At 39.1% G+C, this 23,570-nt stretch overlaps 1 protein-coding gene across 4 annotated transcripts in view; it reads left to right on the forward strand.

The window, feature by feature from the left end:
- Positions 1-23,570, forward strand: part of ADGB (androglobin) — a 115,585-nt gene that overhangs the window by 35,580 nt on the left and 56,435 nt on the right. For all 4 annotated transcript variants that reach the window (XR_008552804.1, XR_008552805.1, XM_037520537.2 and 1 more), the window contains exons 10-17: positions 1,742-1,836; positions 3,469-3,643; positions 7,615-7,705; positions 14,274-14,388; positions 16,527-16,560; positions 17,394-17,577; positions 18,558-18,621; positions 21,748-21,850. Coding sequence is in view for 2 of the 4 variants with exons in the window: in XM_037520537.2 (XP_037376434.1) it covers positions 1,742-1,836; positions 3,469-3,643; positions 7,615-7,705; positions 14,274-14,388; positions 16,527-16,560; positions 17,394-17,577; positions 18,558-18,621; positions 21,748-21,850 (861 nt within the window). In the remaining 2 variants the exon portion in view is untranslated. The remainder of the gene's footprint in view (positions 1-1,741; positions 1,837-3,468; positions 3,644-7,614; positions 7,706-14,273; positions 14,389-16,526; positions 16,561-17,393; positions 17,578-18,557; positions 18,622-21,747; positions 21,851-23,570) is intronic.

A 23,570-nucleotide genomic window follows, 5' to 3' on the forward strand; every position in this document is an offset into this window, starting at 1 on the left:
TTTGGTATTTCTAGGGTATAGATTAAGATTCTCAGCTCATAATTCACTGTGTGATTAAAAATACCTCCATTTACTCCAGGTCTATGCCATGTCTAGTTTATTTTCACTTCGTGCTCTTTTTCAATATGTTATTAAGGTTTTTGTGTGCAAATTTTAATAATTACGACTTTTTAACAGAAAAGCATCTGGTCATTTGACACAGAAAAGTCCCTAGTCACATCTTTACGTCTTTAGTAAATATTCTCTCTTATATTGAAGACTTTAAGCAATGTTTTTGATGGTGGATGACATAGCACTCCCAAAATTAATAATTCTTCATCTCTGTCAAATCTTTCTCTGAGTTTCATTCTTTGTGAAAACATAAGTCACAAGTAACAGTTTTTTTTTCCTACCAAACTCACAGATAAGTTCAATGTCAAGATACAGAATGTGGTTCAGAGGTTGTGCTGTGTGGTGAAGCCAAGTTCAAATCTCCATTCCATGAAAGACATATAAAGTTTAGCCTTTAAATGTAAAAATGGGTTTTTATTTTTGGCATCTTTCACATCTTAATCTATTCTAGAGAGATCTGGGCTCATATGTAATTGATATTTTGTGGTTGTAAAGGCATTTTTCTTCAAAAAATACTATTTTATATTAGAATTAAATGTAAGTGCTTAATATTTTTAAGGAATAAAATAAATCATTTTGATTAAAAGTAAAGATAAGAAAGGGGGCCTCCCCGGTGGCGCAGCGGTTGAGCGCTGGGTTGCGAAGCTGCCCGCGGCCTCTGCGGCGCCGGTTCGATCCCCGGCTGCTCCCCGGCCACCAGAGGAGGGTCCCACATGGCGCGCAGACCCCTCCTGCCGCCCGCTGCTCCCCTCAGCAGTGTCCTTCGGTCCTTCTGCCTGCTCTGCTCCCCGCTCTGGCTCTGGTGAATTCTCTCACCCTCCCGCGCTTCTGACTGTACCCAGTGCATGTATAAACAAAAAAACAAACAAACAAATAAATAAATAAAACATGCCTCTATTAAAAAAAAAAAAAAAACATAACTTAAAAAAAAAAAAAGATAAGAAAGGAAAATAAGTTAAGTGCTAAAATTTTGGACAGAATCTTTAAAGAACAAAATATCATACTGAATTAAATATAGTAATTTCAGGGATGCTAAGAATCATATGCATAAGTAAATGTGATACTCTCAAGTAATTTCTACAAGCATTAAACATTTCAAATTAAGTTACTTATGTTTTCTCCATGGAAGTGTTCATTTGTTTATGTTTTCTTTTTGAAATGAGATAGAAACTCCTGGTCTGATTTAAATGTTATCTATAGAGGTTACTAATGATCTCAATTTTAGTTATTGATTTATTGGGGTTACATTGGTTTATAACACTGTGTGTGATTCAGGAGTATGGAATCCTCAATAAATCACTCAATTCCAAAACACTCCATTTGTGCATCATTATTTTCATTCTAAGTTACACTGACTGAGAGCTTGTAAGTTTGTGTAATAGCATTTTCAGAGAAGTAAAATTATTTCTTAAGTAATTACAAGGTATTACTGTGAAGGTAGAATTAGTAAGACAGCCTATAAGATATGTGCATATTTGAGATTTAGCATTTATTAAATACTCTCAGAGTTATTTACGTACATTTTACCAGCCCAGATGAGCTCATTAAGGATTTGATCAAGCTGAGATGACCTGCTGACAAGCCCATTTGGGTTAGAATTCCATGAAACTATTTATGTTTGGTTTCACAGGTTCTTCAGCAATACAGTACCCTCACATGGTTGTCTATGCTACTTTCACACCTCTCTATTTGTTTGAAAGGAAGATATTTTCATTAAAGAAGATGGTAAGCACTTAAGGCCAGAAAACACAATATTATTTATGTTGTGTGTGTGTGCACATGAGAGAGAGAAAGACACAGAGACAGGCAGCAGAATAAAGTTACTTGTGCTAGAAAGGAATACCAGAATTTTACCAGAAATAATTAAAATCGTATTCCTGGATTTCAGTCTCCTTATCTATAAAATTAGACACTAACACAGGGATCGGGACATTCAAATGATTCCAGCAGTTCCCTTTTTTAAGAAAATGAAGGTGTAGGCTCACATGCTCTTTATCAATTGCTTGTTTCTATTATATGCCAAAGAAAAGGCATGTAAATTACATATTTTTATTAGTTATAATGTAATTCATCTCTCCTCTTCCTCCTCCTCCTCCCTGCTTTTCCTCCACTTTCCATTTCATATAGAAAACATTCCTTTCTCCAAAAGACTCCCTTATAACCACAGTGATAATATCAATATAATGGGACCTAATGAGCTGCTATCAATACAGAGATAGTGGTAGTTTTTCTGTTTTTAATTCAGAGTTAATTCATTTGATCATGATTAAATCCAATGTGAGTCATGCGTATAGCTGGAACTGGTCATCTCAGCCCTGATTTAATTTTAGTCTTTTACGTGGCACAGGCCCAGGTGTTGTCTTCGATTTTCCAGACACACTGAACACCCACACAGCGGCCCATGAAGGACACAAACCATGCTTGGAGTGTCATGGCCTCGTGTACAGGAAGTACTTAAACATTTTCCATAACTGCAAAAAGTACAAGAACAGGATAAATGCATTACAAAAAGGAAAGAGTATAGCACCATCCATTTGATCTTTTCACTGTTCTTCTGAGAAACTAACATCAAAACAAAAGTGAGCTTTGAATTTCAAAGATAAAAAGGCTCACTTAGGTTTGTGTGCAACAACAGATGTCTTTTGTCCCTGATGTGCTCAGCAGAGAGCAAGCTCTGAGTACAAGGTCTCTCTCCACAAGCTTAGGGTCTAATGAGGAAGCCAGACAAGTGAACAGCAATCATTCTGAGTTGTTCCAAAGCATAGGAGCTTCAGGATAGATGGGGGAAGCATCTGCTTGAGAAAGTTCTTGATGTGGCAGCGTGCTGGGCAGCCTCTGTCCTCTATGAAAGCCCCCATTGTTAGGCAGGATCATGGGGATTCCCTCTGGGGGAGCGGCTGTTTGAGGAAGAAGCCATAAACTATGGACAAGGCAGCCATGTAGCTCCTGCTCGACCTCGCATGCTGTGTGGCAATTGCTGGTGGCGAAAAGCAACAGCAACAAACATTACATATTAAACACTTGCATCAAAGCTTTTATCCATAAAAATAACAGTCGATTAATTTTGAACCCAAGTTGGTGTGCTAAATTTTTTGCCGTCTCATATAATCTGAAACTCTTAGAACTGCACAGCGGACTTTAGTTCTCTTGTTTTGTAAAGAAAGAAACTGGGTGCCCAGAAAAAGCGAAATGCTAGGAAGTGATGTAAGTGTAATGGTGCTTATATTAATGGACACATTAATACGGCTCATTTTCTTTTATTGTCCTCTGACAGAGGATTGTTTTTAAGATCTGAGTATTGTTTTTAAGATCTGAGTCAGTTGCTAGAGTCCTTATAAATCTGCTTCCACCTTTTAGTCCAGTTCTTCTGAGAAGCTTAGAGAATACGGCCTTTCCCACATCTACAGCCATCCTGTGCTGGTCACTCGAACGAGATCTTGTCCTCTAATCGTACCACCGAAATCACCTCCTGTACCTGCCTGGAAGCTCTTTCGCCAAAAAAAGAAGACTGTTATAACAGATGAACCGAAAGGTATGGCCTGTATTATTTCAAAGTCTTTTCAAATTAACATTTTTTTATGTGAAGTTCTAATAGTTTCATTCATTTGTAATGAAAGATGAATATCATGGTTAGCTACCCAATGTCACAACAAAGGCTACGTTTAATTTTATGCCCAAATGTTGAGTCTTTATTTATTTTTTTAAAGATTTATTTATTTATGCATAGAAGAGCTGGGGTACAGGCCAGAGATGCGGGGGGTGAGAGGATTAACCAGAGACAGAGTGGGGAACAGAACAGACAGACTGGATGAAATACACTGCTGAGGGGAGCAGCGGGTGAGACAGGAGAGGTCTGCTGCACCATGTGGGTTGCTCTCTGGCCGGCCGGGGATCGAACTCATGCTGCAGAGGCTGTGGACAGCTTCATAGTGTGGTGCTTAACCCCTTGTGCCACCAGGGAGGCCCCATGTTGAGTCTTTAGAGGATCAGTTCTTTACATCTCAGGAATTGAATGGTTTGTTCTCTTTTAAACTGACCAGGTATATCAAGGCCATTCTTTGAGTGACAACATTGTCATTACTACTGTGAAGCAAAGTGGTTTGTAGTAAACTATATAGAAACTTAAATAGCATTTGTTAAGCCCCTGGGGTGTATTTATACTACGGGAATCAATCTAGAGTGCCCTGCAGGACATAATCTTTGAATTAACTGATTTCCACTTGCAGCTTCTATAGGAGTTCTGTTTCTGTGTTACTATTGACACAGAGGCACTGAGTGAACAGTAGTTGTCCTCAGACATAAATCAGCCCACCTGGGCTGAGAGCGGAGCTGAGACAGTCCACAAGTTCATGCCTAAATTTCTCACAATTTGTATGTGAATTGTCAACTTTTTCCTGTGCAGGTCTTCATTCATCAGTCTGTTATCATTAGCACCACGTTTGAATGAAAATGAGACAAGGTGGCAAGAAAAGAAATGAATGAGACCATAAATGAAAAAAAAAAAATTGATTTTAAGGCAGAAGCTTAACATGAAGAGATTTAAAAAATAAAAAATAACAATTAAAAAATTAAGACATAGGGCTTCCCTGGTGGTGCAAGGGGTTAAGATACAACCTATGAAGCTGTCTGCAGCCACTGCAACATGAGTTTGAGTTCAAGTCCCGGCTGGCCAGGAAGCTGACCTGACCCACATGGCAGGGCAGACCTCTCCTGACTTGCCTGCTGCTCCCCTCAGCAGTGTATTTCAGTCAGTCTGCCTGTGCTGCTCCCCACTCTGTCTCTGGTGAATCCTCTTACCCTCCCACACACCTCTGGCCGTACCCCAGTTCTTGTATACATAAATAAATAAGCTTGAAAACATTAAGACATAGCAGCATGAAGCATAATTTTTGTATACTCAGCATACACAGCTTTCCCATTGCTAATTTAGCGCTGGCAGTTTTTAATGAAGAATGATAAAGGAAGGGAGTGCTATGGCTTATGCATATGTAAGTGCGTGTATAATTCCAAAAGAGCTTAAATTATTTTTCTTCAAAAACCACCCTTTTTGTTTTGTCTTCTGTGTTCATTTCCTCACTTTTGCGTTGTCTGTCTTTTCTGATACCTCCTTATTTTCTGATTGTATTCATCCACTGCCGGGTTGGGTTGGAGAGGTTAATGCCCCAGGGCCTGTGTTTTCATCTGAATGAACAAGTGGCAGTGAACATTCCGAGTGCCCATTTAGTGAAGGCACCATTGTGATTCTTATACACATGACTTAAGCCTCTGGTCCCATAGATAGTGGCTTGTGCCCCTGTTGGTGGTGCTGACTTGGCTGATCCTTTGCCAAGGGTGTCCGAAAGACCATGTGCCCGTCACAGTGAAACACGCACTCTCAGGGGCACTCGGGCTCCTGAAACTGCCGTGGTCACATAGATTGCAACACATACCTGCACCTCACTGCCTCCTGCCACCTATAATTTACATGCATTTTAAAAAATATAAATAACAACCGATAGCTATGCAATTTTCCTCACATTTGCTTTCTGCCTACATTGACACAGCCAGTACAGCTGCAAGCAAAGATTTCTCTAGCACGACATGTTTTATCCCAGCCAGAAAGGAACAAAGATTGAAAAATCTGGTTTGGATGGAGAGGAGATATGGTCTCTATTTTTTATTTAGGTCTGTCGGCCTCTCTCCCTCTTGCTTGATGATCTCAGTCATTTCTGTAGAGTTCTTAATGTTTCAGGAATGGGCTGTTGGTGTCTGCTGCTGCTGGGACTTACGGTGCTCCCATTGCAGTGCTCCCAAAGCTCCTGACCTCCTTCCCTTCAGTCTTTTTTTTCTTTCTTTCTTTTTATTCCCTTCAGTCTTGCTCTTCTCCCCGCCCGACCGCCTGCCCTCCTCCCTTCCTTCTTTCCTCCTTCTTCCCTGTTCTCTTTTGTCTTCCCTGAACTAAAGATCAGCATCTGTATAGTGCTTGAAAGGAAAAGAATATCTTTTGCTTTTAAATGCTATTTTTAATTCAATGCATAAAATCATAATTTAAAAATTGTTCAGGGCCCAAATGCCCAAAAATAGATGACTGGATCAAGAAGATGTGGTCCATATACACCATGGAATATTACTCAGCAATCAAAAAAGATAAACTCATGCAATTTGCCACAACATGGATGGTGCTGGAAGGGATCATGCTCAGCGAAATAAGCCAGAAAGAAAAATACCGGATGGTCTCACTCATAGCAGGAATCTAGAAAACTTAAATAAGGGACCAGGAAAATGAATAACTATAAGAAAGTGAAAATCAAAATCAACAAACAACTATGAACCAGAGACACTCTAAGGGTGGTGGGGGGCAGGGAGGGGAGGGATTGGGGTCAAAATAAGGGGGTCACAATTGTATGGGGAATATAAAAATAAAATTTATTTAAATAAATAAATAAATAAATAAATAAAAATTGTTCAGAACATCAAAGAGTAGCCTGAAGCGAATGAAAAATATTGAATATACACGTTCTCTGACTTAGTAGGGGTTGCTGTGCAAATCGATCCATTGGAGAGCTCTTTTGCAAGGTGGGGAAGAAAATCTAATGATTGTTGAGATTCAGTAATTTTGTTGTGCCACATAGCTGTTCCACCACGTAACTGTCTTCTCTCTCGTGGGTTAACTATTTAAAGTGAAAACTAACAAGAAATGGAAAAAGAGCTTATGTTAGAGATTGCCACAGAACAATCAGAAAAGTTCTGTGTGTTGTGTCAGACCTTGAAATTTTTTCCTCCAATGTGCATCCTACCCACAGTAACAAGAGCTTTTATTTAAATAATCATCCCTAATGGTTAATTTCTGTGTTCACCATGTTAGTACAGGAGGGAGGTGATATGTATCACAGCCATTGGGAATTTGCTTCTCCATCAGCCTCAGGTTCCTTTAGAAGTTTCCACAGGTGATTTCTTGTTCTATTGCTTTCTTTTCTACTTATGATCTTTGTTTTTGTACATTTCCTGTTCTTTGACTACTATCTCCTTGTGTTAGTCCACATTTCCTCTTTATGTCTTCAGCAATTGTGTTATACAGTTTAAGAGAACACATTTTTTAGTGAATACTTTTATAGAAAGTCACTCCTGTGTTTAAAATAGCAGCTGTTCCTGAGTGATAATTCTAGAAGATGTGCTAACTTTCCCCCTTGAGACTTGATTGCTTCACATTGTAAATTTGGAAAACAAGAAAAGTGGACTAATGTAGTCTAATATTGGCATGATCCAGAAATCACTTTCAATTTAAAAAAATATATTCAATTGTTGGAAAAGTAATGACATATTTTTTTCAGTTTTTCAAGCAAAAATACATCATGACTTTTCTGATAATGCAAAATATATCCTAGTACATTCCTACTTTACTCCACTGACATTCACTAGATAGTGATTGCATCAGACCTCCATTCAATGTTAAGTTCTTCATGTAATCATTGAAAATTATTCAAAAGGTAGACCATATTGTCTGTTACTTCTGTTACTTTTTAGAAGTAGTGATAAAGAAGCCTGACCAGTTTATTGAGATATCAAGTCCATTTTTGGATTACAGAATGACTCCATTTACAATTCCAAGAGAAACGTAAGTATATGACATTCGTTTCTGCAAATGCACCTTGTTAACAAATGAAGAAGTCTCTTGATCTTGTACAGCTTATGATTTCATTATTTCACTTCTTTAACAATTTTTTTTTTTGCTCACCTATTAGGTGTGAGTGTTATAAGCTGAATGTTTGTATCCTCCTAAAATTCTGTGTTGAAACCCTCACCCAATATAGCTGTATTTGGAGGTCAGGCCTCTAAGGAGGTGCCATTTAATGGGGTCATAAAAATAGTATCATCATAAGATGAGATACCAGGATACAGAGAGAGCCCTTCTGCCCCCACCCATGCACAGAGGAAAGGCTATGTGAGAGCTGGGTGAGAAGGGGAGCCAGGACGACAGCCCTCACCATGCTTTGGCCATGCTGGGACTGTGGTCTCAGACTTCCAGCCTCCAGAACAGTCAGAACATAAATTGCTGTAATTGAAGTCACCCATCCTGTTACTATTTTGTTATGGCAACCCCAGTAGACTCATACAGTGAGGCACTATCTAACTTGAAGATGGAAGGAAACAGTTCATTTCCCTTGCCCTCCATAGATACCAGCTTTGGGGGGAAGAAAAGTGAAAACTTGTCATAAAATATATGAATTGCCATTGCACAGGTATGTCCCAAATTCTATGCTTTTACCTCAAAGAACATGTTCTGCAGAAGTTATTTGAACCCTGCTTAAAGGAGTCCTAATGTCAGTGAACTTATCATCAGCCTGTGATACAGGGGACACCTTTTATAGATATCAGGAGTCCTCATCATAATGGTGGCCATAGGAATAGCCCATGTTTGAGGTTCTTTTTCCCCATCACCCATGTGTACCTTCCAATTTAAAGTTGCACATCAAAGCCACATGGAGGCTTTACCCGAGGGCAGAATTTGGAGTCTGCTGCTGTGAAGGTGATTGGGTAATTAATGCACCTCCCTTTTCAGCATTTCTTGCTACGCTGCCCACATGCTGTATTAACCTTAAGATTAAAACCCAGATAGACTTCTGGGTAGCCTCACCGATTTTAGATGCCCTCTCTTCTGTACTAACAAGAGAGTGGCCTGCTCTGTTGGACTTTGCCATCTCTCTGTTCCATCCAGCACTGAGGAATGTATTGTTCCAATCATGGCACTCTATATTGCCAATCCTCCTCTTCCATGTCTTACAAAGCCCAACGCTTCTGCTGTATTTGGGGTCTCAAAGTCACATTGCATTCTTTTTTTTTTAAAGATTTATTTATTTATTTATTTATTTATACAAGCACTGGGTACAGTCAGAAGCACGGGAGGGTGACAGAATTCACCAGAGCCAGAGCGGGGAGCAGAGCAGGCAGAAGGACTGAAGTACACTGCTGAGGGGAGCAGCGGGCAGCAGGAGAGGTCTGCCGCCACGTGGGACCCTCCTCCGGTGGCCGGGGAGCAGCCGGGGATCGAACCGTCGCTGCAGAGGCCGCGGGCAGCTTCGCAACCCAGCGCTCAACCGCTGCACCACCGGGGAGGCCCCACACTGCATTCTTGACTGAGAGACTCTGGAGCCCACTGGGCTGGGCTGGTATCACTAATCATGGCAAGCCTATTCTGTTAATTCTGTAGGAATGTTTTTATTTATTAATTTCTTAAGAGACCCTGGTCAGCTTGCAGGAGGGAGGAAGAGGGACACATTTGATTTGTCTATCGTCTTGAAGTGAATGTGTGTCTCTGGTTGTGATTTCCTGCTTCTGCTCTTTTCATGTGCATTTCACTTCCCGTAGCTATTCCTTCCCTCTGTTCCTACCACGATTGGACTTATTTAGCCTTAGCTCCTTCCATTTTCCATTCCATTAAAACCAAGCAACCAAACAAATCCAAAACAATAAGAATTATGCTCAAATTATTTGTGAACATAGCAGATTTTCTAATGGTTTCATCATTAAAAACCAACATTTGAGTAACTGAAATAATGAAGAGAAAATTAGATACTCCTACTTTTAACATCACTCCTCATTGGGGATTCCCACTGGCCATTATCCATCATCACCCAGCTTTTATCCTGTTGGATAGTCTATTGCCTCCATGTTTTCTGCTTCTCTTACCACCCTCCCATTTTGTCTTCAGCGAGCAAGCTAACCCTCCATTTTTCTCTTGTGCTTCCTCTTCAGACTATCTCCTCAAAGCCCCACTTACATCACCCCGTCCCACTTTATGTGGCAAGTACATGCTCTGTCAAGGTGAATCCTAAGTAAATACCTTCCTTCCCCTAAATGGCATAACTTATGAAGCAGCTAAAATAGGATTCAGCCCTTCATTCTCTTTCTATCTGAAACACCTGCAGATATTTCACAACAATTATATGCTACACTCCATTTTGCTCATTAGGCTCCTAGACAGGAATAGAACACTGTCTAAGTAAGCCAATGCCATTTCCTTTCCTATTAAAGCTACTATGAATCAGACATTTTGACACTTGGGACACAAATAGTCCTAACTGGTAGTGCAATAAAACATAAATGCAGTGCATTACTATTGCCATGTTTGTTTGTTTGGTTTTTTGGACATTATCCTGGACAAAAGTTGTGTTGTGTTCTCCATATTGTGAATGTGCATGAATATATCAGTGTTATAAATATATTAAGCACTGTCTTTCCTTATTAATAATAAAGCATAATTAAAAGGTTCCCTGTTCCCTGGACTAATCATACCCAGCACTATTACTACACTGTCTTCTTATGTCAGAGAGATTTTAAGAAATTCCACTTATGCTAACATTTGGCAGTTCCAGAATATCAACCTCGACTTGGTTGTGCTACAGTTTTAGTTTCGTATGCACAGTACTAATGACTTCATTATCTCTGCTCAATATTGTCTGCTTCCTGTAGCCTTGTCTTCTCCAAATTTGCCTCCACTTTTCTGCATACAATGAGAAACATTACTAAATTTTTACAATTAGTTAATGTAGGCTTATATAAATTAGAATGGGCACCTTCAAAGTAGCAGATGGACTTTATATCTATATTATTAAGCTTTGATATTTAAATAGTATCCTGGCTGTGACAGGTGCTCAGTGAATATCAACTGAACTGAAAATACCTTTGAGGCATTTTAAGTTATTCAAAATTTTTAGTGAGTACTGACCAATATAGTACCTACTAGGCACATGTGACTATGTAAATTTAATGTAACTGTGAACTAGTCACAGTTCAAGTGATCAAGAGTGAAATATTCTAGGGCCTCCCCAGTGGCACAGTGGGTTGAGTGCAGCGCTGTGAAGCTGTCTGCAGCCTCTGCAGTGTGGTTTCGATTCCCAGCTGGCCAGGGAGAAACCCACATGGTGCGGCAGACCTTTCCCGTCGCCCACTGCTCCCCTCAGCAGTGTATTTCGTCGGTCTGCCTGTTCTGTTCCCCGCTCTGACTCTAGTGAATTCTCTCACCCTCCTGCGCCTCTGACTGTACCCCAGTTCTTGCATAAATAAATAAATCTTTAAAAATAAGGGTGAGTTATTCTAAAGTAATATTTTCATCATTAAATTCATATTTTTTAAATGTTAAAAGGATTGAATAAATGACTTCTCCTAAGAAGTGTTTTATAGTAGCACTTTTACTATAGTTTTTATTGTTGGGCCTATATTTCTGTTTATAAATTAACATGAGGAGATCAAATCCATTTATGTTATATAGTGTAACTTAGAAAAATTTCCTTCGTTCTACTAAGAAGGCCAGTTGAATTTAAATCCTAATATGATAGTTAAAAGCATCTGAACCTTTTCATTATTATTTTAGAATTGAAATATATGCTTTGGTGACAAATGTAATAGAATTTGTCCGTCCAGTGTTACTGTTACCAACTCATAAATCTAGTTTTTCTCCCACTTTGTTTTAACTTAATATAAATCTTATTTTCTGCATAAACATTAATTTCTAAGAATGTTTGAAATACATTTGTTGTATTTTGAATCCAACAACTTCATTTATATATTTACCGAACAATTTTGTTTTATTGAGGTAATTTTGGGTTACAGCACTGCGTATGTATTCCGTACAGGTCCACACCTCTTCAAATGAATGCTGCCTGCGTTGGGGGGTGCCTGGTGTTTTGATGGTGGGAGTGGCATGGCCCACATTCAGTTGAACCCAATTTTAAACACTTCCTTTAACATACAGATTTTTTACATTTTCTCACTTAATAAGAATGCAAACTTACGTAATCATTTTTTTGGATCTTTGGATATTCAGATGTTTCAACAACTGATTTGTGCACCTCTTATCAAGTGAGTTTAGCACTTATTAAGCTTATTAAGTCAGTACATTTCCATTTATCTTCCTTTTAAAATTATTATTTTTTTTAAAGAACATATAGGTGGAATACATTTTGTTAGCTGAATTAACATAAACATTTAAAATTATATTGACAACCTATTTTCTCTTTTTTATTTTCTCCTTAATTACACAAAAAGCCAAAAGTTGTAGAAAGTAGATCTTGCTAAGTATTAAAATCATTATAAAAGTTCAAATAATAAGTTAAAACTCATGTATTTGCAGAATTTTATTTTTATTTTAATTTTATTTTTTCCTACACATCTATAAATCTTTACCTTCGAACTTAATTATAAAACTAAAACTAAATATCAAGCAACACTTTTTAAAATTTAGTCTTCTGGACTATGTAGCATAATAAATTGTTTTGCATATTATAGGTTCAGAATGTCATATATTCTGAGGATTTTCCTGAACTTAACATAAATATGCTGATGCTTTATACTTTTGGTAATTAATTTTATGCTTAATCATCTTGTCACTAAAATGGTGATTTTACCATTACAAATAATTTTGGATTATTTCAGCTGACTAAAGTTGCACACTAATCAAAGATTTTCTGGATTGTAATAAGGAGCTAGAGACGCCTAGGACAGACATTTTTGTGATTCAAAACACCACACCCAGACCTCTAGAATCCCTATGCCAATAAGGAATACAAATGAGTTGGTTTCAAACCTGAACTTAAGTTACTCCCTTACCTGATTTTATTATGCCTTCTTTCACCTGTATTACTCAACTAAGGTGGATAAAATTTTATAACCCAGATGCAGGGGACTTGCACACTTAATGCAGCCACTTTTCGCACTGTTTGAGTATGTTAGGAGTTCACTTGCGTAATCTTTCTGTTGTCAGAGCAGAAAGCATTTGTGAGGTGAAAGGCATTTCATCCTGTGTGAAAGAAACATCCCTTGTCCTACTTTGCTGCAGTCAGAGTTCTCAGGTCAGCTTAAGAGTAGCCCTTTCTTGGGTGAGTGCTCAGGGCCACTGCAATGGCAATTGCCTCTGACTGGAACACTGTTCTTGGAGCAACAAGCCTGGCTTGCTGGTTCCTGGCCCCTGGCTTTGTTGGATAGAATCTGAGCTCCACAAATGCGCTTGTGCTACCCTCTAGTGGCAGGTAAATCAGAGACATCCAGTTTAAAATCAATTAAGCTTTACTGAGCACTAGCAAGGAAAAATCTGAAAGGTAAGGAAGTCTGCCTACATGGAATTTAACTTCATCCTTTAAAGTGCATTTACCTAAAATATCTATACCATAACAAATGTCTTTTTATTCTGCCTCTGGCAGCAGTGATTTGGGTCATATCAGCAATTACTTGGAAGGAAATTGGGCATCTGGTATGTGTGCCACAGTTAGATATTTAAGTGCTCAAGTGTCATCATTCAGCTTCTGATGCTGAGTCCTATTTCATTGATCCATTTCTCTGGAACTTAGTTAAATTGATTCTAAATGTTGTCATATTCCTATATTCTGATCAATAAATGATGACTATAGCTTTAAAATAGATAGTATTCTAGATTATTGTATACCAACATATCGACAGACAGTGGATATTTCTTCAGAAGAGCAGAAAGCAATTCAGTGTTTTTGACATGAAGCAAAAAACAATATTAATGGTTGCAAAAGAATGAGAATGATAAAATGAGCAATTACAGAGCTTTCCATTGTGGACAAAAGTGTAGTATTTTAATAAACACAATGTTATTCAGTTTTAAGAAAAAACAAAAAGTATATCTTGCTTTTTGTGGCAGTGTGGATGGACCTTGAAGACATCATGCTGAGTAAAATGAATCAGAGAAAAATGAGTAAAATGTATGATCTCACTTCATGTAGAATCTAAAACAAAACAAAACAAACAAACAAAAACCCAAACTAAAAATTCAAAGAACTGATTGGTGATTTCCAGTGAGGGAGAGCAAAATGAGAGGAGGGGTTGAAAAGCACAAAATTCCAGATATAAAATAAATAAATAAGGGGTGTAATATGTACAGTAGTCACAATAGTTAATAACGCCGTATTATATATTTGAAAGTTGCCAACAGAGTAGATTTCAATGAGATCATCTCAAGGAAGAAAAGGTTGTAAAGTTATTGACAGGTGTCAACTAGATCTTATGGTGAACATATTTAAAAATATACAAATATGGAATCAGTACATTGTGTATCTGAAATGAATGTAATATGTTGATTATATCTCAATAAAAAACTGTATTCATTTGTTAGTAACTCTCAGTGAGAGCAAGATAACAAGTGTTTTTTTTCCCCTCTCCATTAGTCATTTTGTACCATCTGTTAAGAAAGCACCTACCTTATCTTCCCTTCCTGAAAATGATGAAATGATAACCTTTAGCCAGACCGAATTCAATCATTTGACCAAAAGTACATCTCAGGTAACTATGTTACTCTTATTACTGGCCCCCTTCTTAATTATAAAAGATTTTTTCTCAAATTGTGAAATGTACATAAAAAAGAATATATACCATTCCTCTGAACAGAGTAAGGAATACAGCTCTTAATAGCCCCTCCTATAGCATCACCTATTCCTGTCATATAAAAGGACCCAATATATCTCCTTTGTATTTCTTGTCTGCCATTCTGGAAGAATTGTTTAACTCCATATACTTCCAATTTGGCCAATTAGGTATCATTTATAAATAATATATTATTATAATTCTTTTATACATATTATGTATTTATATAAATATTATAATTATCACATAGTTCTATTTAAGTGAATTCTTGCATCATCAATTCTTCTGGAACATCTCTTACTTAACATTGTCTTTTTTGCATATCCCAGTTTATTCATTTCACTGGTCAAGGGTATTTAACTACCTTTTCCATTAATCTTTCACAGTGTTAATAGCGCTGTTCATTGCTGTTTGTTTCTTATTATTGCCAGAAAGGGTGCCTTGACTTTCTTGAATGTCCCATATGGGCAAGAATCTCTCTATCTCCTGGGTTTGTAACCTTTTATGTGCCATGATGCCCTTTGTCAATTTTCCAAATTTTAACATGCAATGAGAACAACTCATCTATTTCTGCATATTCGTTAAATATTGTTGGTAGTGGGAGGAATATAGCTGTCTGCTCAGCAATGCAAGAGCCCACGCTTGACTAGCAGTGGCTGTGTGACTGTTAAGCAGAGTTGCCGATTAGCTGGGTGATTGTGGGTTAGGGAAATATCTGTAGACAGGAAGACGTGACCGCATGACATGCAACCATCAGCCTAATAAAGGCTGTAATTGCAAATCAGTGGCCAGCATACGTGTTTTAAGATACTTGCAACAACTATAATATACCGTCATTTTAAACTTTCTTTTGTGAATGAAGTCATTTATTACTAACAATGTTGTGATAAGTGCATTGATAAATCGTATAATTGAAGAAAATGCTGAATGTCAGCCAAATGTTTTTAAAAATCATCCATGTTAATGGATTCCTGAAATCTAACCATTGGTCCCAGTGGACACTAGACTAGCAAGCACTGCTCTAGACTGTGTGTCAGGTAGTATTACTGGTGGGTCCTGAGGCTGTCACCTGTTTAACCTTAGGATAAAAATGCCAAATAATTTTCCTCAATACCCATCTATCAACATCCATTCCAATCAGTGCTAGCTGAGAATTTTCTTTATTGTCCACATCATGGCCAATACATACCGTCTGACATTTCAACTTTGGTTGTAAAAGGTATTTTTTTAAGAGATAATATATTCACGTGTTCAAAAATAAAAACACAAGACACTCATTAAGAAGTCTTGTTCCCATTTAAGCACATCTCCATTTTCACCCCTCAGCCCTCTGTATGGCACTTTAGGGTTAATTCATGTAAACGCAAAGCACACACAAAATGTTCTACCACCTCTTTTCCTACTAAAAATTTAGCAAAAGAATTATCGATTCTATATTCTATACCTAAAGAGTGTCTTTATTCTTAAAGTTACATGATATTTCAGTATGTGTATTAGCCATAGTTTATCAATTTCAACATCTGGTATGAGATATATAGAGGGCAACCATCGTGTACAGGAAAATAGATGTTTTAATATTAATTGAAAAGATGTTTTAATATTAATTGAAACTAACAAATGAGATATAAGGGGAAGAAAATTTTATATTTTTAAAATATTTTTAAAATTTTAACCTTTTGTATATAATGGTGAAAAGAGCAAACTTACCCAAAAAATCATAATTGCCAATGATAATCTCATTATGCCCAGTCTATATTGATGACAGATGACCCAAAGCAAGTAATGTATCTACTTAAGTATATTATTGTGTTAATTTAACTTTATTATAAGACTCATAAACTTAAATTTTCAATTTTTAAAGTTAAATTTACCTCATTTAAATTTTAAAAGTAAAAATGAATTTCTCTCTTACTGTATGTTTTAGTAATTATTTGAGGAAGTCTATTTTCTTCAATGTTTAAAAGACTGTTAACTTTTAAAAACTTTGGTACTTTAAGCAGCTGCAGTGTTTTATTAGATTTATAAGTAGTTTCTTAATGTATTCCTTTCAATTGCAGGGTAATTTTGTTTCACAAGTTGCAGCTGGAAAAGGTAAAATCATCTTCTCGTGACATTGTTTCAGACATCAAAGTACAAAGGAGCCTCCACCTGACAATTGTTTAGTTCACCTTTCTCCTCACTGCCAGCCTCCTTTGAAGGTGTCCCGTGATGCTGAGGCTGATCTGCTCAGAGACAGAAAGATCAGATAATATCATTTGCTAAATTCAAGGTTAAAGTCAGAACCAAAGACCATGGGTCCATGAAGAAATTTACGTAGTTTATGTGTGCATTTTGTGGTCAAGGCACTAGGACTATGGCAGATTTCTCAATTCCTTAATATAAAAACAAAAGTGTTAGGTAGCCTGTGTGTATAGATGATTTTGGTTCAAGAAGTCCATAAGCACTGTATTGTATTACTTGAAAACATGAGCATATAGCATTGCCAAATGTGGGGAGCTGTTCAATGGTTTGTGGAAATACATGAATCAACAGATCTTACAGGTTTTCTCTCTCCTCTGGTGACTGAGCCGTCTCTCTTAAATCAGTACGTCTGCCTGCAACAAAGTTTAAGCACAAAATATAGATGATTTCTTTTATAACTTCACAATCACTAAAGATTGTGAGTTCAAATGTATGAATATGATTTCAAGACTCCTGACCACTCTATGATGTTTATATTATGATCCAATTCTCCAAGGTATGAACTGTGTCTTCATGGACCCCCATCCTCTGAGACTTGCATGTGAATGATTATCTCAATAAATAATTTCTCAAAAATAGACTCTGATAGATGAGCTCCCCTCTCTGGATTTTCCTATTTTATTAATAATAACACATTATGTAATAACATAGGCATGTTTGATTTGTTTGTCTTCTGTGTACAGATGAACTAACAGACATGGGAGTGAATGATGCTGTCCACCAATCTGAGGGATTTAGCTTGGAAAGAGAGGTGGTCAGCTTGAGCACAGCAGCACAGGAAAAATCACAGGAGGAACTAATAGCAATGAATGTGGGTATTTCCAATGAAATATGGCTTGATTTTGAAGACTTCTGTGCATGTTTTCAGTAAGTATATAATATTTTGTGTGCATTTAAATAGTAGTTGTAGAAACTATTAATTCTTAGCTATCATTTAAAAGAGTTACACCAGCATTAGTCGGGCGTAGCTAAAACATCAAAAATTTAGAAAGGAAAACAACCAATCTCAGGCCAATTTCAGTTTCTCCTCAAAAATTTATTTGTTGATTAAGAGGAGGACAGTTTATTCACTGAGAGAGAGAGCATTTTTGTCCCTTTACAGCAACCATTTCAATAGCTATTATTTTTTCACCTTTGTTAAGGTATAATTGAAAATAAAAGTATAAGATGCTTAAAGTGTATGTAGTGATGAATTGATATATATACTTTGTGAAATGGTCTCTCCATATATATAACATTAACACACACATTAGCTTACATATGGTTTTTTTTCCCCCTTAGTGAGAACATTTTCAATACAGTGTTATCAATGGTAGTACTAGGCATTTGACCCTCAGACTTTGTCTTATATCTGAAAACTTCTGCCCTATTACCAGCCTCTCCCTATTTCCCGTCCAGCTCCCAGTCCCCAGTGAATACATATCTACTGAGCCATTACTTTTATTTTTTCAAAGATTTATTTATTTTTATACAAGAGCTGGGGTATAGGCCTGAGGTGTGGGAGGGTGAGCGGATTCACCAGAGACAGAGTGGGGAGCAGAAGAGGCAGATTGACCAAAACACACTGCTGAGGGGAGCAACAGGTGAGACAGGAGAGGTCTGCCGTGCCATGTGGGTATCTCCCTGGCCGGCCTGGAATCAAACCCGCGCTGCAGAGGCTGCAGACAGCTTCACAGTGTGGAGCTCAACCCACTGCGCCACCAGGAAGGCCCCTGAACTGTTACTTTTAAGCTTACATCTGTCTTTACCTTCTTATGCCTAGAATTACTTGACTCTAAGAATCTTAGCATGTAGTATCAGTCTGTGATATATAATGACAATAGCCTGTTCTAAATAATGTTTTTCAGGAATATATATATTTTCCACAGGCCAAATTCATATTGTATTAACTTTCAAAAATCAGAATTTAAGGTAAGCATATTATTATCTCTCCTCTTTCCCCCCTAACACTCAAATTTTGGATAAAACCATGCTTGTGAATGACACCTTTATCAACCATTGGAGGAGGGACACAAAACAAAACAAAAAAATTATCAAATATTTCTAAACTGTTAATATGATTATATTTTAAAAATTAATTCTTAGGTTCTTCTTCATATCCTTTATTCAGAATAGTGGTTCAATCATGGGATGCTTTATTATAGAAATGCAAATTCACATGAAGAAACTTTTGATTTATGAGGGAGAAACACAAATAAAATTCAGCATATTTGATTTCAATTTGCATTTTCTAAGGAGTGTGCAGTTATTAAAACATGAGCACCTCTCATTACCATTTCTGTTATTTTTGCCCATGTTTGTCCCTCTGCTGTAGCTTAATCCCATTCATCCTACTGCCTCCATCAGGCTGATGCCGTTGATGTCCCTGAGCCTCTGAGGCCTTCTTCCCTGGTCTTGGAGTCTTGCGCAAACATTCTGCACACACTCCATGCTGAACCATACCACCTTCCCCTCCTCAATTGCTGGTCACTTTGGTTCAGCATCTTTAGAAGAAGAACAGTGCTATCCTTTCATTCACCACTATGATGCCAGTGTTGGCAAGAGTAAGAACTCAATACAAAATTGTCAAATGAGCTCATTAATAAAGCCCACATTGAGTGGAATTTGGGGGAAAAACATGAAACATATTCCGGGAAAGCAAATTATACCCAAACTTGCATGTTTTCCTATCTTAGAACAAGGCCATACAAGCCTCAGTGATACTCTTACGTCTTCTCCATGAGCAGGATGGGGGGTTGGGATGTGGGAGGAGTCTTACAGTTGACTTTTTCCATCACATTTGTACTGCATGGAAATACAGACAGAGAAAACCAGACCACGCCTCAAAGGGGGCTCTGTGGCCCTTGTTCTAAATTCAGAAATAAGAATCAGGTCTGCAGTCATGTCAGGTTTCGGTCAAATGCCCAAGACACCAAACTGCTCAGTGGTGTGAGTGTCACGAGACGCGGGGGGCCAGGGCTCTTCTCGACCAGGGTCACTGCTAGAAGAAGCAGACAAGTGGCTCTGGGCCAGACCACTTGGCTTTGAAAAGTTTCCACTTGGGGTGCGATTGTGCAATTTATGTGCGTTTTCTGTCTCAGTGCTTATTTACAAAATGGCAGAAATAAGAGACCTTTATCAGGGAATTGAGGAATCATGTATGCAAAATGCTTAGAAGAATGCCTGTTGCTTAACAAGTGAAAATCGAGGTCAGGTGTTTGCAGGAGTTTCCCTTTGCATCACCATCTGGTATATACGTGTATATGTGCAGTCACAAGCCCCGCTCCTCTTTATTCTGACCCTGATTTTATGAAGTGATGGCTAGACATAGTGGCTTTTTGTTTGTTTGTTTTTTTAAAGTCCCAGTGTGGGAACATAAAATAATGAGATTCTTCTGTGAGTCTCTATTTCCCTGAAATTTTGTAAACATTAATGGTGTGAGAAAATGATAACTTTTCCTTGGAGAGCATTGGAACTCAAACTCAATGGCCTTTAGTGTGACTTGACCGGAAGGGTTGGTGATCTGAGACCAACATTTCTGATTTTAGTGGCCACAGGCACTGCCTGGTGAGCTAGAGGTAGCGAGCCTGAGGCTTCCCCTGCACACATTCCACAGAGGCTCTCTGATGCTGGTGGGGTTGGGGCTGAGGACTCTCTAGGATGCCTTGTGTTGGCACCAGGGTGAAGTCCCTCCATGTGCCCATCCCCACCCCTGTCATCGCACCTCCACATTCTCAGACCCCTAAAACAACAGCATGCGGTCTCTGAGCAGAAACCCCCACAAGGCTGGCACCGTGGGCTCGCAGATCCAGGATTCCAGGATCCAGGGCCCTTCTTTCAGAGAGGGGCTATTTAAAACCAAGGTCTGTTACCAGCTAAAAGGAAACAAAGGAGTTAGTGTCAGATGCTAAATTGGGACAAGCAATCACTGCATCAAGCATTTCTAAAAATCTTGTCATACTTGATTGAGGTAAGAAAGTGTCCTTGCACACCATGTTACAGGAGATCTTCCTGTCAGATGTTACTGAGCTCTTTAAATATTGTGGGAAGTTAATATGAAACACTTTTAAAGTGTATGGCAGTGAAATTCATTTAACACCTTTACCATTTGCTGTCAGTCACAATTAGGTTGGGAGTTTGAAAACTGAGAGGCAATAATAGCTCAACAGTCAGAACACCACCCGCAGTCAGGTGGACAGAGACCTGCTTTTGTCTTTTTGTTTGTTTGTTTGTTTTTGTGGGACCCTCGCTGGTGGCCAGGGATCGAACTGGAGCTGCAGAGGCTGTGGGCAGCCTCGCAACCCAGCACTCAACCGCTGCACCACCAGGGGAGGCCCCAGAGACCTGCTTTTGAATCTCAGTTTTGCTCCTTGCAAACTTGGTGACCTGAGGCAAATGCTTGCCTTACCTGTGTTTCAGCTGCTTAACCATAATTATGAATATTGATGATGCCCACATAGAATGAATTGAGACCTTGGAGATACATATATATATCTCCCTCAGGTGGCTCTCTTTAAGAGAAGTTCTGGTTTTATTCAGTACTTTCTTGCATCTCCAAAACCAAATTTCAGCCTTGTGTGCTAGCACGGCTGTGGGTGTGTTTCTGAAGATCTTGCAGATAAAGGAATAGAGGGTTTATATCATATATCACCCTGTAAAATATACACTACATTCCCATAAGACCTTTCCAGCCTCTGCCAAATTTTCTCTGGCCTGGCTCCCAGGAACCCTTCTGTGAGCCTGCTGCTCAGCCATGGTCCAGTGTTCCCCCCATCATCATTTCTAGAACAAGCATATTCCTTTTCTCTGTTCATGGAGAGAAGATTTCACTCTCTGACATGGTTCCCAGTTTACTTAAGCCTTACTTGTAGACTATTCCCAGCATTCATCTGGTGTGATTTTCTTCCCATCCTTAAACACCATCAAGTTCTTATTGTGAATCGAGTTAGAACACAGTACAACATACAAAGTAAGCATTAGCCATTGCATTATAAGTAGAAGTGGGAAACCACCTATTAGACTAAAATTAAGTTCACTGACTGGTCTCGTTTCTTGCAGTTCTCAGATGAGCGTGTGTCCTACTATTTATTTGTGGACAGTCTAAAACCTATTGAGCTCCTGGTTTGCTTTTCAGCCTTGGTACGCTGGGGAGAATCTGGAGGTAAGAGGGTGATGAGAAAATTATAGTCCTAATGCCCAGCTCACCTTCACTGCAGGGGGGATGCAATAACAGGGCTTTAGGCTCTGGATGGAGGAGATTATTCCCTCTTTAGCCTCTCTAAGAGTCGCACTTACACCATCTCCTATGATCTTCGTTCTCTTCAGGCATCAAGGCCAATGCTCACTCCTGCCACCTGCACTTCTTGTCATCTGCTTACCTCTTTGGCACCCCAAGCCACTCTGTTTTTCTTTCCACTTATATATCATATTTTTTAATATTTTCCAAATATATACTTTCTTCTTTTTTTAAAATTTTTTTAAAGATTTATTTATTTATTTGTACAAGCACTGGGGTACAGTCAGAAGCACGGGAGGGTGAGAGAATTTACCAGAGTCAGAGCGGGGAGCAGAGCAGGCAGATTGACGAAGTACACTGCTGAGGGGAGCAGCGGGCGGCAGGAGAGGTCTGCATGCCATGTGGGACCCTCCTCTGGTGGCCGGGGCTCTAACAGGTGCTACAGAGGCTGCAGGCAGCTTTGCAGCCCAACGCTAAACCGCTGCACCACCAGGGGAGGCCCTACTTTCTTCTTTGATTTCACAATTCTGAAGATGTTTTCTTCTATCCCACCTCACCTCCTACTTCGTGTCTGTACTTTAGAACTTACTGGGCCAGGGAGCTACCCACACAACACAGCAGACCTCTCCTGTCTTGCCCGCTGCTCCCCTCAGCAGTGTATTTCAGTCAATCTGCCTGTCCTGCTCCCCACTCTGTCTCTGGTGAATCCTCTCACCCTCCCATGTCTCTGGCCTGTACCCCAGCTCTTGTATGCATAAATAAATAAATCTTTTAAAATAAACTTACTGGACCAAAAGCTGCACCATCTCCGTCATCTCAGTTTCAAGTTCTCTGCCCACCAGCCCTCGACGCTTCAGGTCACTCTTCACCTCCAACTCAACAGTCCTTTGACTCCTCAGGATCCACCATCTGTCAGCCACACCCCGCTCTGCGCCCTTCACCCCTGTCTTCAGTTTTATCACTTCCAACATAGTTCCCATGGTCTGGCATGTAATTTTATCCTCCCATCTGCCCTCAACATAGGCGTTTTCCTGTGCTCTCATCTTACTTTCCTGACAAAATCCTAATATTGGTTGAACTCATCTCTGTGCCTAACCTGGAGTTGAATCAGAGCAGCTTCAACTGGGGAGGGAAAGCATCATACCAGCTACCCCGCCTTACATCAAAGATCACAAATCCCTAAAAGCTCCCCAACGCAAGGCCAGCATTTCACCAGTTCATTCATTCTCCCGCTCTCATTCCCGTGGATGACAACCTCAAACCTCAAATCTCTCCTCTCCCACCCTCCCTACCTCTGCTTTCTCTCTCTTGCTAACACCTACTCTCTTCCTCACTCTTTCCCTAAGTCGTGACCTTGTGGCTGTTTTCACTGAAGAGAGAGAACAAATCAGAAATGAGCCACCTTATCTGTTCATAAAGAACTCTCACAAGCGCTGGGCAGCCTTCCCTCCTGTTCTTTTTTTTTTTTATTTAAAGATTTATTCATTTATGCATACAAGAGCTGGGGCAGAGGCCAGAGATGAGGTGAGAGGATCCACCAGAGACAGAGTGGGGAACAGAACAGGCAGACTGACTGAAATACACTGCTGACGGGAGCAGCGGGCGAGTCAGGAGAGGTCTGCTGTGCCGTGTGGGTTGCTCCCTG

This window comes from Talpa occidentalis, unplaced genomic scaffold, assembly GCF_014898055.3.
Source record: "Talpa occidentalis isolate TD23 unplaced genomic scaffold, MPIMG_talOcc4v2.1 talOcc4.2, whole genome shotgun sequence".
NCBI classification, from domain to species: domain Eukaryota; kingdom Metazoa; phylum Chordata; class Mammalia; order Eulipotyphla; family Talpidae; genus Talpa; species Talpa occidentalis.